Source organism: Carcharhinus amblyrhynchos, chromosome 16 (genome assembly GCF_965287045.1).
Source record: "Carcharhinus amblyrhynchos chromosome 16, sCarAmb.v2.hapA, whole genome shotgun sequence".
Taxonomy (NCBI): domain Eukaryota; kingdom Metazoa; phylum Chordata; class Chondrichthyes; order Carcharhiniformes; family Carcharhinidae; genus Carcharhinus; species Carcharhinus amblyrhynchos.
The window spans coordinates 31,154,877-31,168,097 of record NC_137339.1 but is presented as its reverse complement, the minus strand read 5'-3'; the positions used below and the strand labels follow the sequence as shown (position 1 = coordinate 31,168,097).

The 13,221-nt window shown below is 45.0% G+C and overlaps 1 protein-coding gene across 6 annotated transcripts in view; it reads left to right on the top strand.

Annotated features, from left to right (window-relative positions):
- rtel1 (regulator of telomere elongation helicase 1) overlaps positions 1–13,221 on the top strand; it is a 136,332-nt gene that overhangs the window by 95,764 nt on the left and 27,347 nt on the right. For all 6 annotated transcript variants that reach the window (XM_080204952.1, XM_080204954.1, XM_080204956.1 and 3 more), the window contains 2 exons: positions 1,846–1,932; positions 3,117–3,327. In XM_080204952.1, coding sequence (XP_080061078.1) covers positions 1,846–1,932; positions 3,117–3,327 — 298 coding nt within the window. The remainder of the gene's footprint in view (positions 1–1,845; positions 1,933–3,116; positions 3,328–13,221) is intronic.

The window sequence follows — 13,221 nt, the reverse complement described above, 5'->3', positions numbered from 1 at the left end:
AGGCCTCCTGTGCATGTTGCAGAGCCAGCTGTCATTCATAAATCATGCAGTAGAAAGAACAAACTAAAAATGAGGAACAAATTAGAAAATGTTGGAAATGCACCAGTGATGGAAATACATTAGTGTCTTCAGAGTTGAAGAACGGAAATTCACTGCATGGAAAGAGGCCAATTCAGCCTCATCCTACTTTCTGGCTAATGGTGTGTTGCCTTATAGGTTACAGCACTTTAAATGTACATCCGAGTCTTTTCTAGTGTTATGAGGGTTTCTGTCTCGACCACTCTTAAGAACATAAGAAATAGGAGCAGGAGTAGGCCATCTAGCCCTTCGAGCCTGCCCCGCCATTCAATAAGATCATGGCTGATCTGTCGTGGCTCAGTTCCACATTCCCGCCCTCTCCCCATAACCCTTAATCCCCTCGCTTATCAAAAACCCATCAACCCGCATCTTAAAAATATTTAGCGAGGCAGCCTCCACCACCTCAACGGGCAGAGAATTCCAGAGATCCACCACCCTTTGAGTGAAGAAGTTCCTCCTCAACTCCGTTCTAAACCGCTCCCCCTTTATCTTGAGGCTGTGCCCCCTAGTCCTACTGTCCTTTCTGAGCGGGAAGAGTCTCTCCACCTCTATTCTACCCATCCCATTCATCATCTTATACGTCTCAATGAGATCTCCCCTCATTCTTCTAAACTCTAACAAGTACAAGCCTAGTTTATTCAGCCTCTCCTCATAGCTCAACCCCCTCAACTCCGGCATCAGCCTAGTAAACCTCCTCTGCACTCCCTCCAAGGCCAAAATATCCTTGCGTAAGTGCAGCTACCAAAACTGCACACAGTACTCCAGCTGCGGCCTCACCAATGCCCTATACAGCCGCAGCAAGACCTCCCTACTTTTATATTCAATCCCCCTTGCTATGAAGGCCAGCATCCCATTAGCCTTCCTGACCACCTGCTGCACCTGCAGGCTGGGTTTTTGCGACTCATGCACAAGGACCCCGAGGTCCCTCTGCACCGTCGCCTGTTGCAGTTTTAAGGCAGAGAGTTCTGGATCACCGTTGCTTTCTGGGTGAAAAAGTTTCTCCTCAAAATCTCCTGCCTCTTACTCTAGATATATGCCTCCTCAACCAAGGGAAATAGGGCTTTCCCCATCTAGGCCCCTCATAATTTCATGCACTTATGTTAGGCCTGTTTTCGGTGCAATCTTGAGGGCCGAATGGCCTCTTTCTGCACTGTCGGGATTCTATGATTCTTCCTGGTGGCTCTCAGCCTACCCTATCTTTCTTTATTACTAAAATTCTCCAATCCAGGCCATATCCTTATAAATCTCCCGTCTACCCAGTCCAGTGCAATCACATTAACTACAGTTTGGTGACCAGAATTACATGTAATACTACAGATATCACCTAACCAATGTTAAGTATAATCTCTCTGCCCTTATATTCTGAGTCTCTGCAAATGAAGGAAAGGATCCAATATGCCTTCTTGACCACTAGCTGGTCAGCTACCTTCGCTGATCTGTGGATGTACATTCCCAGGACCTGCTGTTCCTCAATCTCTCTCAGTATCCTACCACTTATTGTGCATTCGTTGTTAGCTTTTCCAAAAAACAATGCCGTGAGTTAGTTCAGGTGGCTGTTTTGTCAGAATTGTCAGCTAGCAATTGAGTGCTTTTCAAAAGGCTTGGAATATTTATGTCAATGCCCATGGCTGCATAATAATGATGTGGAACTTGCATTTATATAACATTTCTCATGTCCTCAGGTCTTGAATGAATGACTTATTTGTAGCTCATTGTCATCTGTTGCTGAATGTGATGAACAATTTACTTTTATTTGTATATCTGTAGGCTGTTAAAATGCCAACAATGTCTCTTAAACATCCGACTAGTGAACAGCGAGGAGGCAGGAAAAAGATCACACTTGTTAGTAATCATGTACGTATGTTATTTTGTCTTCATTCCAATGTAAAACTAATGACACTTCATCTCGTAATAGTTAGCTGATAGTGTTTTCAAATGCCCTTTCCCAGGATGAAATTCCATTTGAAATTAATTCCGACTATTTTGTTGTGCAATTCTTCACCTGCTTTATACGTACACTATATCATCAGAACCAGAATGCATAGTTGCTTTTTTGGAATCCCTACAGTGCAGAATGAGGCCATTTGGCCCATTGAGTCTGCACCAACAACAATCCCACCCAAGCCCTTTCCCTGTTGCCCCATGTATTTACCCTACTAATCCCCCTGACATTAAGGGTTATTTTAACATGGCCAATCAGCCTAATCCGCACATCTTTGGACTGTGGGAGGAAACCAGAGGCAACTGGAGGAAACCCACACAGACACAGGGAGAAAGTGCAAACTCCACACAGACATGACCTGAGGCCAGAATTGAACCCAGGCCCTTCGTGCTGTGAGGCAGTAATGCAAACCACTGTGCTGTCCTTTTTGGTGGTTTGAAAATGCAGTTTTTGTAGGAGACATTTAATAGGCCACCCATTATATTCAATAATGGAGACGTTTCTCACTAGTGCGATGAATTGCCTATTGCACTGTTTCATTACTTTGAAAAGTCAAATATAATCGAACTTAGTTAATTCTAATACTTGATGTTTGCTGCTACATAGCTCCAGGGACCCGAGTTCAATTCCCGGTTCGGGTCACTGTCTGTGTGGAGTTTGCACATTCCCCTCGTGTCTGCATGGGTTTCCTCTGGGTGCTCCGGTTTCCTCCCACAGTCCAAAGATGTGTGGGTTAGGTTGATTGGCCATGCTAAAAAATTTGCCCCTTAGTGTCCTGAGATGCGTAGGTTAGAGGAATTAGCGGGTAGGATATGGGGGTAGGACCTGGGTGGGATTGTGGTCAGTGCAGACTCAATGGGCCGAGTGGCCTCTTTCTGCACTGTAAGGATTCTATGATTCTATGATGTTTTCGCCGTCTGCATTGAAGTATTAAAAATCCTTTCCACCTACTCCCAATTGCTCGAGCCTGTGCTACAGCTGTTCGTAAGGATAAAAACTTGTTTTACAATCTTGACTTAAATATTAATGTTTTTCATCCTTTCAGCCGCTCTGTTATCTGACAAAGTGAGCTTGATTTGTCATATTTTCTGATCAGGGATTTGATGTGCTGCCACTATCTGAGAAGACAAAAGCAGAAAAGGCTAAATTTTTCATTGTAGCTGTAAAGGAGGTTCTGAGCAAAGCCAACTATGAGCGGTTTACAGATGCAATGCAGAAGTACAAAATGACGGATGATTTTGATACCATGCTTGGTGAAATGGCAGCACTTTTTACAGAAGATTTGAAAAAAAACAATCTACTGCGAGGTAAATAATTTGAAGGGTTATTTATTGTGCGGCTGCATAAAGTATATCGAGCTATAGTCTGCTAATTATGGATTTCATTGTGTATGAAGTGATGTATAAGTTGCGTAATCTAAAACACACGTTAAAAAATAATTGCATGACTGATCCGATTGCTGTTCATGTTGGAAAAACAGTACATAGTGACTCTCATGCATCTTGTGTCAGTGCCAAAGTATAGTATAAACAGTCAATAGCATATCTGCTGCTTCCTGTGCTAGGGACAAAGCTATCTGTAAATACAGCAGGCATAATATTTAATGTAACTCTGAGCTACTGCCAGAGATCTCTTGATTTTTGGAAGATTTTGTGTTTTGTATTGAACTGTTTCAGAGCCTCTTCCTGCCCATCACTAGCATATTAACAGTGGATTGCAGTTAACAGGAGGTGGATTACCGATGTGTTTCAGATAAAGATGCCGCTGTTCAGGACTGAGCAAGTCCCTTGATGGTTACACGGTTCTAATACTGGATTACTGAATTCTCAAGACTGACATTCCAGAAGGAGTGTTGCACTAAGGAAAAGTCTTTTGGATGAGGTGTCAACTTTCCTATCTGTTGGCTGTAAAAGATCTCATGGAATTACCTTAAAGAAAAGTGGGGAACACTCCTGGCCAATATTGATAGCCCAATCAACATCACAAAACAGATTGTCTGGTCATTATTATTTCTTATTGTGGGGGCTTGTTGTGTGGGAATGTATGTGCAAATTAGTTTTTAAAAATTCTTTCATGGGATGTGGATGTTGCTGGCCGCCTCGTTAAACTACTACAACAGTCCATCTGGTGCAGGCACTCCCACAGTGCTGCTAGGAAGGGAGTTCCGTGACTTTGATCCAGTGACAGTGGACAAACACTGATATAGTTACAAGTCAGGGTGACTTGGAGAAGAACTTGCAGATTATGATGTTCCCACTTGTCTGCTGCCCTTGCCCTCGAATTGGAGAGGTCCTGGGGTTGAAAGGTGCTGTTGAAGGCAGCATGGTGATTTGCTGAGTGCTTCCAGGTATATAACACACACTGCTGTCTTTGTGCTTTAGTGATAGAGGGAATGAATGTTTAAGGTGATGGATAGGATGTCAGTCAAGTGTCTGCTTTATCCTTGAGGGTGCTGAGTTTCTTGTGCCTTTAAAGCTGCACTCATGCAGGTAAGTGGAGAGTATTCCATAATACTCCTGAATTGTGCATGCAGATGGTGAATGGGTTTTGGGGAGTCAGGAGGTAAGTTATTCACCGCAAAGCTCCCAGCCTCTGACCTGCTTTTGCAGTGACAGGATTATGTGGCTGGACCAGTTCAAAGTTTCTGGTCAGTGACAACTTCCCAGGATATTGATGGTAGGGGATTCAGCAATAGTAATGCCGTTGTGGGGATATGGTTAAATATTCCCTGTTGACGATTATCATTACCTGGTACTTGTGTGTTGTGAATATTGCCAGGTTTTCCACGTTACAATGACTATGAAGCAAAATGCTTGGGAAGGTGCTTGGTTAAGAAAAGCACTATGCAAATGCAAGTTTTTATTTCCTTTCCCTAATTTGAATATTTCTGGAATTAATTTTAAAATAACTTTAATCCTTTTGTCAACCTTTGGTTATGAAAAACCACAATGTAAATGCAAAACTTCCTTTCCATTCTTCCTTATTTCCCCAATCTGAATATTTCTGGAATTAATTTTAAAATAACTTTGATCTTTTTGTTATTGATTTACATGCTTGGATACTGCAGGTTCCGATAACATTTATCTTTGGAATGGGACGTTTTGCATGGTTGCCTTTCCTGCAACTTGAGGCCATTTATGTAGCATTAGACTAAAGTAAAGGGTAGGAGTGGAACCCGCTCAGAGAACCTGTGTGGTTTTGAAAACCCCTGGGAAAGAGCAACCATAATTAGATTCATATTAAAATTGAAGAAGACAGTGAAAGTTATTGGAACATGCTTGGAAACTGGCCAGTTTCAACAGGATGTAAAGGGAATGAACCCATATAAATAGAAAGAAAAACTAGCATAAGGCAGTAGGTAATTGAGGTATCTAGGAATGAAAGTAGCCTTATTCCCAGGAGCTATGTGGCATGTTTTACCGTTCCATGAATGAGTAAAAATTAAAATGAGACTTAAAGACCGATGACAGATTTAATGCCAATTACCAAAAAATAGGAACTGCTGAGAGGATAAAACAGAAGATTGACACTTAACGAAGAGGAAGCGTAAAACACTTCAAGGATGGGGAGATACAGATTTTTTTTAAAAAAATCTTACGATGGTATAATGGGGAGTTAAATGTACTTTCCCACAATTTACACAAGAGAGGCAGTGGGATTGTTTCTGGATGTGATACCCACTTGACTTCATTTCTGTGTCTTTTTCGACACCTCTTTAAAAGAAATTTATTTACTTTCAAACTTTAGCTGTTTTCTTTTGCCAGCTTTACTGTGGTGTTTGCTTCCATTGTTGTTTCTGGCAGAGATTCTGTGACCTGTGTTCATAAAAGTATTTTTTAACTGCTTCCTTTGTTCTTTCTGTGGTAAATGCATATTCTCTAATTGCTGGGTTACTGAGCAACAGATAGGATTTTCCCTATTTACTTTATCAAACCCTTCATAATTTTAGCTGATCTCTTCAGCTTTTCTGCTCCACTGCATACAATAAGTCCCAATTACTCTACAGTTTGAAAGTAAATTACATAGAACATTACAGCACAGTATAGGCCCTTCGTCCCTCGATGTTGTGCCGAGCTATGCCCAAATCCAAGATCAAGCTATCCCACTTCCTATCATTCTGGTGTGCTCCACGTGCCTATCCAATAACCACTTGAAAGTTCCTAAAGTGTCCGACTCCATTATCACGGCAGGCAGTGCATTCCACAGCCCAACCACTCTCTGAGTAAAAAATCTACCTCGAACATCCCTCCTATATCTCCCACCATGAACCTTATAGTTATGCCCCCTGGTAACAGCTACATCCACCTGAGAAAATAGTCTCTGCATGTCCACTCTATCTATTCCCCTCAACATCTTTTAAAGATGGGTTTTTGATAAGAGAGGGGATTAAGGGTTATGGGGAGAGGGCGGGAATTTGGAACTGAGCCACGACAGATCAGCCATGATCTTATTGAATGGAGGGGCAGGCTCGAAGGGCTAGTTGGCCTACTCCTGCTCCTATTTCTTATGTTCTTATGTAAGTCGCCTCTCTTCCTCCTCCACTCGAAAGAGAAAAGCCCCAGCTCCCTCACCCTTTCCTCCAAACCAGGCAGCATCCTGGTTGAGCCCTTGATTCACTTTGGTGCCCCGTCACGTAATGTTCAACGTGGATGAATGATTCATTCGTCTATTGAAGTCATTAGCGGTAGGGAATGGCCAGCACCAGGTGGGTTGTGTTATCAGCAGCAGGATATCCAGCCTATTTCAATCAAAAACCATTCACCTTGATGACCAATTCGGAGGACTTCCAGAACTACTTTGCGCCTGACTGTTTATACCACTGGCGTCACCTCCATTTAGTCTACCCTCTAGCAGTACAGATTTATCCCAAGCGTGATTTATAGGATTCTGGCATGTAAGCTCGTAGATATAATTCTGTCGTGATGTGGAGATGCCAGCGTTGCACTGGGGTAAACATAGTAAAAAGTCTCACAACGCCAGGTTAAAGTCCAACAGGTTTATTAGTAGCAAACGCCATTAGCTTTCAGAGCGCTGCTCCTTCATCAGGTGAATGGGCATTCTGTTACAAACAGGGTATATAAAGACACAAACTCAATTTACAGAATAATGATTGGAATGTGAGTCTTTACAGCTAATCAAGTCTTAAAGATACAGACAGTGTGAGTGGAGAGAGCATTAAGCATGCGTTAAAGATGTGTGTATTGTCTCCAGACAGGACAGTTAGTGAGATTTTGCAAGTCCAGGCAAGTCATGGGGGTTACAGATAGTGTGACATGAACCCAAGATCCCAGTTGAGGCCATCCTCATGTGTGCAGAACTTGGCTATCAGTCTCTGCTCAGCAACTCTGCGCTGTCATGTGTCGTGAAGGCTGCCTTGGAAAATGCTTTTGTTGTCCATTGTCATCGATGATGAGGACCTCGACACCATTAGTTGTTTTGAGGCTTGTTGCAGTGTGTCCAAAGATGACTGGTCACGGGCACGGAATGTCCTGCCGCATATTGGACAAACTTGTGTAGACACTGTAGTTGTTGTGCTGGTGGCACTGGGCTTGTGCAGCTCGCGCTTAAGTTGTGCTTCAACAATACACCTTGCTTCGTAAGCTTGACAGCCCTTGTGGATGAGGCAGCGCCAGGTAGGGCGGTTTTGTGCCAGCGTTTCCCAGGTGGTCGTGTCTATGTCAAGCGACTTCAAGGAGGCCTTGATTGTGTCTTTGAAACGTTTCTGCTGCTTTCCACACGAGCACCTTGCAGCAGAGAGTTCCCCAAAATGGAGCTGCTTGGATGTGCACTCGTCTGACATACAGATGACATGACCTGCCCACCGGGTCTGCACTCCCATCAGCAGTGTGTGGACTGATGGTCAGCTTGCTCTCGAGAGAACTTCAATGTCTGGTACTTCGTGTTGCCATCTGATGCATAATATTCTGCGAAGACAAGTCACATGGAAATGATTGGGCTGTCTTGCACGTCTTCGATACACAGTCCACGTTTCACAGGCATACAGGAGGGTAGTGAGTACCGCGGTGCTGTGACCTTCAGTTTTGTTGCTGGGCTGATTCCTCGATGTTCCCATACAGTGGAGCGCAGCCTACTGAAAGCAGAACTTGCCTTTGCTATTCTGCAGTTAACTTCTGTATCAATAGCCACTGCTTGGGAGAGGGTGCTGCCAAGATAAGTGAACTAGTCCACTGCTTGTAGCTTCTGCCCTTCTGATTGTGATCATGTATACGGTGCCTGAGGAGCAGGCTGGTGCACGACTTTGGTCTTTTTAATGTTGATGGTGAGTCCAAAGTTGTCACAAACTGTGGAAAATTTGTTCATACTGACGTGCATCTCTGGCTGTGAGCCAGTATACAGGACGCAGTCATCAGCAAAGAGGAAGTCTCTCAGAACAGTCTCCTTCACTTTGGTAGTAGCTTGAAGTCTCCTCAGGTTGAAGAGCTTCCCATCCACTCTGTACTTGAGGCTGATTCCAGCAACGCTGTCCTGGAAGGCATCATTCAGCGTGGCAGTAAACTTTATGCTGAACAGTGTGGGTGCGAGCACACAGCCCTGATTGACACCATTGGTAACTGGGAACACCTCAGAGAATTCTCCGCCATCTAGTACTCTGGCCATCATGGAACTGGCATACCATCTATATGAATTTGGGGGGGCAGCCAAACTTTGAGATGATCCTCCACAGTGTTGAAGGCTTTCGCGAGGTCAACAAAGGTTGTGTAGAGCTCGCGATTCTGCTCCTGACACTTCTCCTGAAGTTGGCACGCAGCAAAAATCATGTCAGTAGTCCCACGACCTTTGCAAAAGCCACACTGTGACTCTGGAAGCAGGCCCAACTCCAGATGAGTAACCAGACGATTTAGCAGGACTCTTGCGAGGGTTTTTCCTGGAGAGAACAAAGAACGCTACAGCACAGGAAACAGGCCCTTCGGTCCTCCAAGCCTGTGCCGCGCATTGGTCCAACTAGACCGTTTGTTTGTATCCCTCCATTCCCAGGCTGCTCATGTGACTATCCAGGTAATTCTTAAACGATGCCAGCATGTGTGCCTCCACCACCCTACTTGGCAGCGCATTCCAAGCCCCCACCACCCTCTGCGTAAAAAACGTCCCTCTGATATCGGAGTTATACCTCGCCCCTCTCACCTTGAGCCTGTGACCCCTCATGATCGTCACCTCCGACCTGGGAAAAAGTTTCCCACTATTCACCCTATCTATACCCTTCATAATTTTGTACATCTCTATTAGGTCTCCCCTCATTCTCTGTCTTTCCAGGGAGAACAACCCCAGTCTACCCAATCTCTCCTCATAGCTAAGACCCTCCATACCAGGCAACATCCAGGTAAACCTTCTCTGCACTCTCTCTAAAGCCTCCACGTCCTTCTGGTAGTGTGGCGACCAGAATTGGACACAGCACGCCAAACGTGGCCTAACCAGCGTTCTATACAGCTGCAAGATCAGACTCCAGCTTTTATACTCTATACCCCGTCCTATATGCCTTCTTCACCACTTTCTCCACCTGTGCTGCCACCTTCAGAGATTTGCGGACTTGCACAGCTATGTCCCTCTGTGTTTCTATACTCTTGATGGCCCTGCCATTTATTGCAGAGCTCCCCGCTACATTAATTCTTCCAAAATGCATCACCTCGCATTTATCTGGATTAAATTCTATCTGCCATTTCTCTGCCCAATTTTCCAGCCTATCTATATCCTGCTGTATTGTTCGACAATGTTCAAAGCTATCCGCAAGTCCAGCCATCTTCATGTCATCCGCAAACTTGCTGATAACACCAGTTACACCTTCTTCCGGATCATTTATATATATCACAAACAGCAGAGGTATATATCACAAATAACAGAGCCCTGCGGAACACCACTGGTCGCAGACCTCCAGCCGGAAAAAGACTTCCAACTGCTACCCTCTGTCTCCTGTGGCCAAGCCAGTTCTCTATCCATCTAGCCACCTCTCCTTGTATCCCATGAGCCTTCACCTTCTTAACCAACCTGCCATGACAGACTTTCAGACACCTTACTGAAATCCATATAGACTATATCCATGACCCTTCCTTTTGTCAACCGTTTTTTGTCACCTCCTCAAAAAATTCCACCAAATCTGTAAGGCATGACCTCCCTCTTACAAAGCCATGCTGTCTGTCACTAATGAGATTGCTCCATTCTAAATGCACATACATCCTATCTCTAAGAATCCTCTCCAACAACTTCCCTACCATGGACGTCAAGCTCACCGGCCTATAATTACCCGGGTTATCCCTGCTAACCTTCTTAAATAATGGTACCACATTCGCTATCCTCAGGGACTTCACCTTTGTCCAGTGAAGAGACAAAGATTTCCGTCAGAGGCTCAGCAATTTCATCTCTTGTCTCCCTGAGTAGTCTAGGATAGACGTCATCAGGCCCTGGGGATTTGTCAGTTTTAATTTTCTTAAAAAACCTAACACTTCCTCCCTTGTAATGGAGATTCTCTCTAACAGGTCAACACCTCCCTCTGAGACACTCCCAGTCAACACGTCCCCCTCCTTTGTGAATACTGATGTAAAGTATTCATTTAGGATCTCCCCTATTCCCTTGGCTTCTAAGCGTAATTCCCCTCCTTTGTCCCTGAGAGGTCCGATTTTTTTTTTTACCCTGACAACTCTTTGTATTCCTCCAGAGCTCCATCTGTTTTCAGTTGCCTGGACCTAACATAAGCCTCTCTTTTCTTTTTGATCAGATCCTCAATTTCCCTGGTTGTCTAGGGCTCTCGAATCCTACCTTTCCTATCCTTCCTTTTTACAGGCACATGCCTGTCCTGCAGCCTTCTCAACTGCACCTTAAAAGACTCCCACATGCCAGATGTGGACTTACCCTCGAACAGCCTCTCCCAATCAATGGCCACCAATTCCTGCCTAATCCGGCTAGAGTTAGCCTTCCCTTGATTTAGTACCCTACCCGTAGGACAATACTCATCCTTGTCCATTACTATCCTAAAGTTAACAGAATTGTGGTCACTATTTGCCACATGTTCCCTTACTGAAACTGTGACGAACTGACCAGGCTCATTTCCCAGAACTAGGCCCGGTATAGTCCCCTCTCTAGTTGGGCTGTCTACATACTGTTCCAAAGAACCTTCCAGTACGCATTTTACAAATCCGTCCCCGTCCAGACTGCCAGCCCTAAGCATTTTCCAGTCTATACCAGGGAAATTAAAGTCTCCCACTACAACAAGTTCTGGTACAACAAGATCCACTTCAGATCAGCCATGATCTTATTGAATGGCAGGGCAGGCTCGAAGGGTTAAATGGCCTACTCCTGCTCCTATTTCTTATGTTCTTAACAACCCTATTTTTTCTGCACCTATCCAGAATCTCTTTACATATCCGTTCCTCCACTTCCCATGGGCTGTTGGGTGACCTGTAGTACACCCCCAGCATAGTGATTGCACCCTTCCTGTTTCTGAGCTCCTCTAAATTGTCCATCCTCTGCACTGTTGTAATATGCTCCCTAACTAATATCTCTACTCCCCCACCTCTTTTTTTGCCTCTCCTCTGTCTCGCCTAAAACACTTATACCCCGGAATATTCAGCTGCCAACCCTGTCCTTCTTTTAACCAAGTTTCCGTCACCGCAACCACATCCAAATTCTACATAAGCATTAAGGCCCTAAGTTCATCTGTCTTACCCGTTACGCTCCTCGCATTGAAGCAGATGCACTTCAGACCTCCAGGCCCACTCGGGTCATCCTCCTCTAGAATGCTCTTCTTCTTAGCTAGCCTTGCCCTGGCCCCCAGCTTGACCCCAGCCTCGGTGCTTACTGACCTACTGTTTTGATCCCCACCCCCCTGCCACACTAGTTTAAACCCTGCTGAAACGGTCTAGCAAAACTCCCAGCCAGGATATTTGTGCTCTTCCAGTTAAGGTGTAACCCATCCTTTCTGTACAAGTGCCAACCTCTCTTGAAGACTTCCCAATGATCTATGAATTTGAAACCCTCCCTCTTGCACCAGTCCCTTAGCCACATGTTCAATTGTAGAATCTCCCTGTTCCTAGCCTCACTAGCACTAGGCACTGGGAGCAGTCCAGAGATTGCTACCCTAGAGGCCTTACTTTTTAGCCTAGCACCCTTCTCCCTGAATTGCTCTCGTATGACCCCCCCCGCCCCCACTCTTCCTTACCTACGTCATTTTCACCAATGTGTACAATTACATTGTTTGCTGGAGCAGAGAGAGAGAGCTAAGATTTTACCTGTTAAAAACCTGTTTAAAATAAGTTTAAAGCACTTTACTCTTTGTAGAACTGTTTAAAGCATTTATTTATTGTATTTACTGCTTTAAGAATTCTGAGGGAGTGGTTAAAAGGCATTTGTGGACCAGCCTGCTTTAAATCAGCGCCAGGTTTAAAAGGAGGCCTGGTGTAGACAGCGGGCAGCGTCTGAGCGGGCAGCGGAGTGAGTGGGAAGCAGAGTGAGTTAATAGGGCTTAATATCAAAAAGGGCTTGAAGGAAAAAGGCCAGGTGAGTTTGTTTGAAAAAACAAGGAAAAAAAATTTTTTCAAAACTACTACAGCAGGAAACAAGGAAAAAAATTGTTTTCCCCATAAAAAATTACAGTGAATAATGGAGGGGCATGTGATGTGTGGTTTCTGTATGATGTGGGAACTGGTGGACCCCAGGGTCCTTCCCAGTGACCATGTCTGTAGTAAGTGCAGGTTGCTGGAGGAGCTCCAGCTCAAGGTGGATGAGCTGGCCTCTGAGCTACAGACACTGAGGCTCATCAGGGGGAGAGAGGGTGCCATTGTCAGTGGGGTGCAAGTGACATCCACCCCCACTAGACTGGCTAAATCTAAGGGTCAGGGACAAAAGGGGGCTGCTGGGAGGAGGAAGGGGGGTGAGGAGCGGAGGCCTCAGCCTCTTAATCTGCATAACAGGTTTGAGGTTCTTGCTTCCAGTCTGGAAGAGGACGAGGCAGGTGAGGTTGGTGAGCAAACTGCACACGGTACAGTGATGCAGCAGGACATAGGCAAAGAGAAGGGGAAAAGGAACGTAGTAGTGATTGGGGATAGTGGGGTGAAGGGTATTGACACTGTCCTTTGTCACAATGACAAAGTGCACAGAAGGGTGTGTTGTCTGCCTGGTGCTCGGGTACAGGATGTCGCAGCTGGGCTGCAGAGGAATCTGGAGTGGGAGGGTGAGAATCCGGTCGTTGTGGT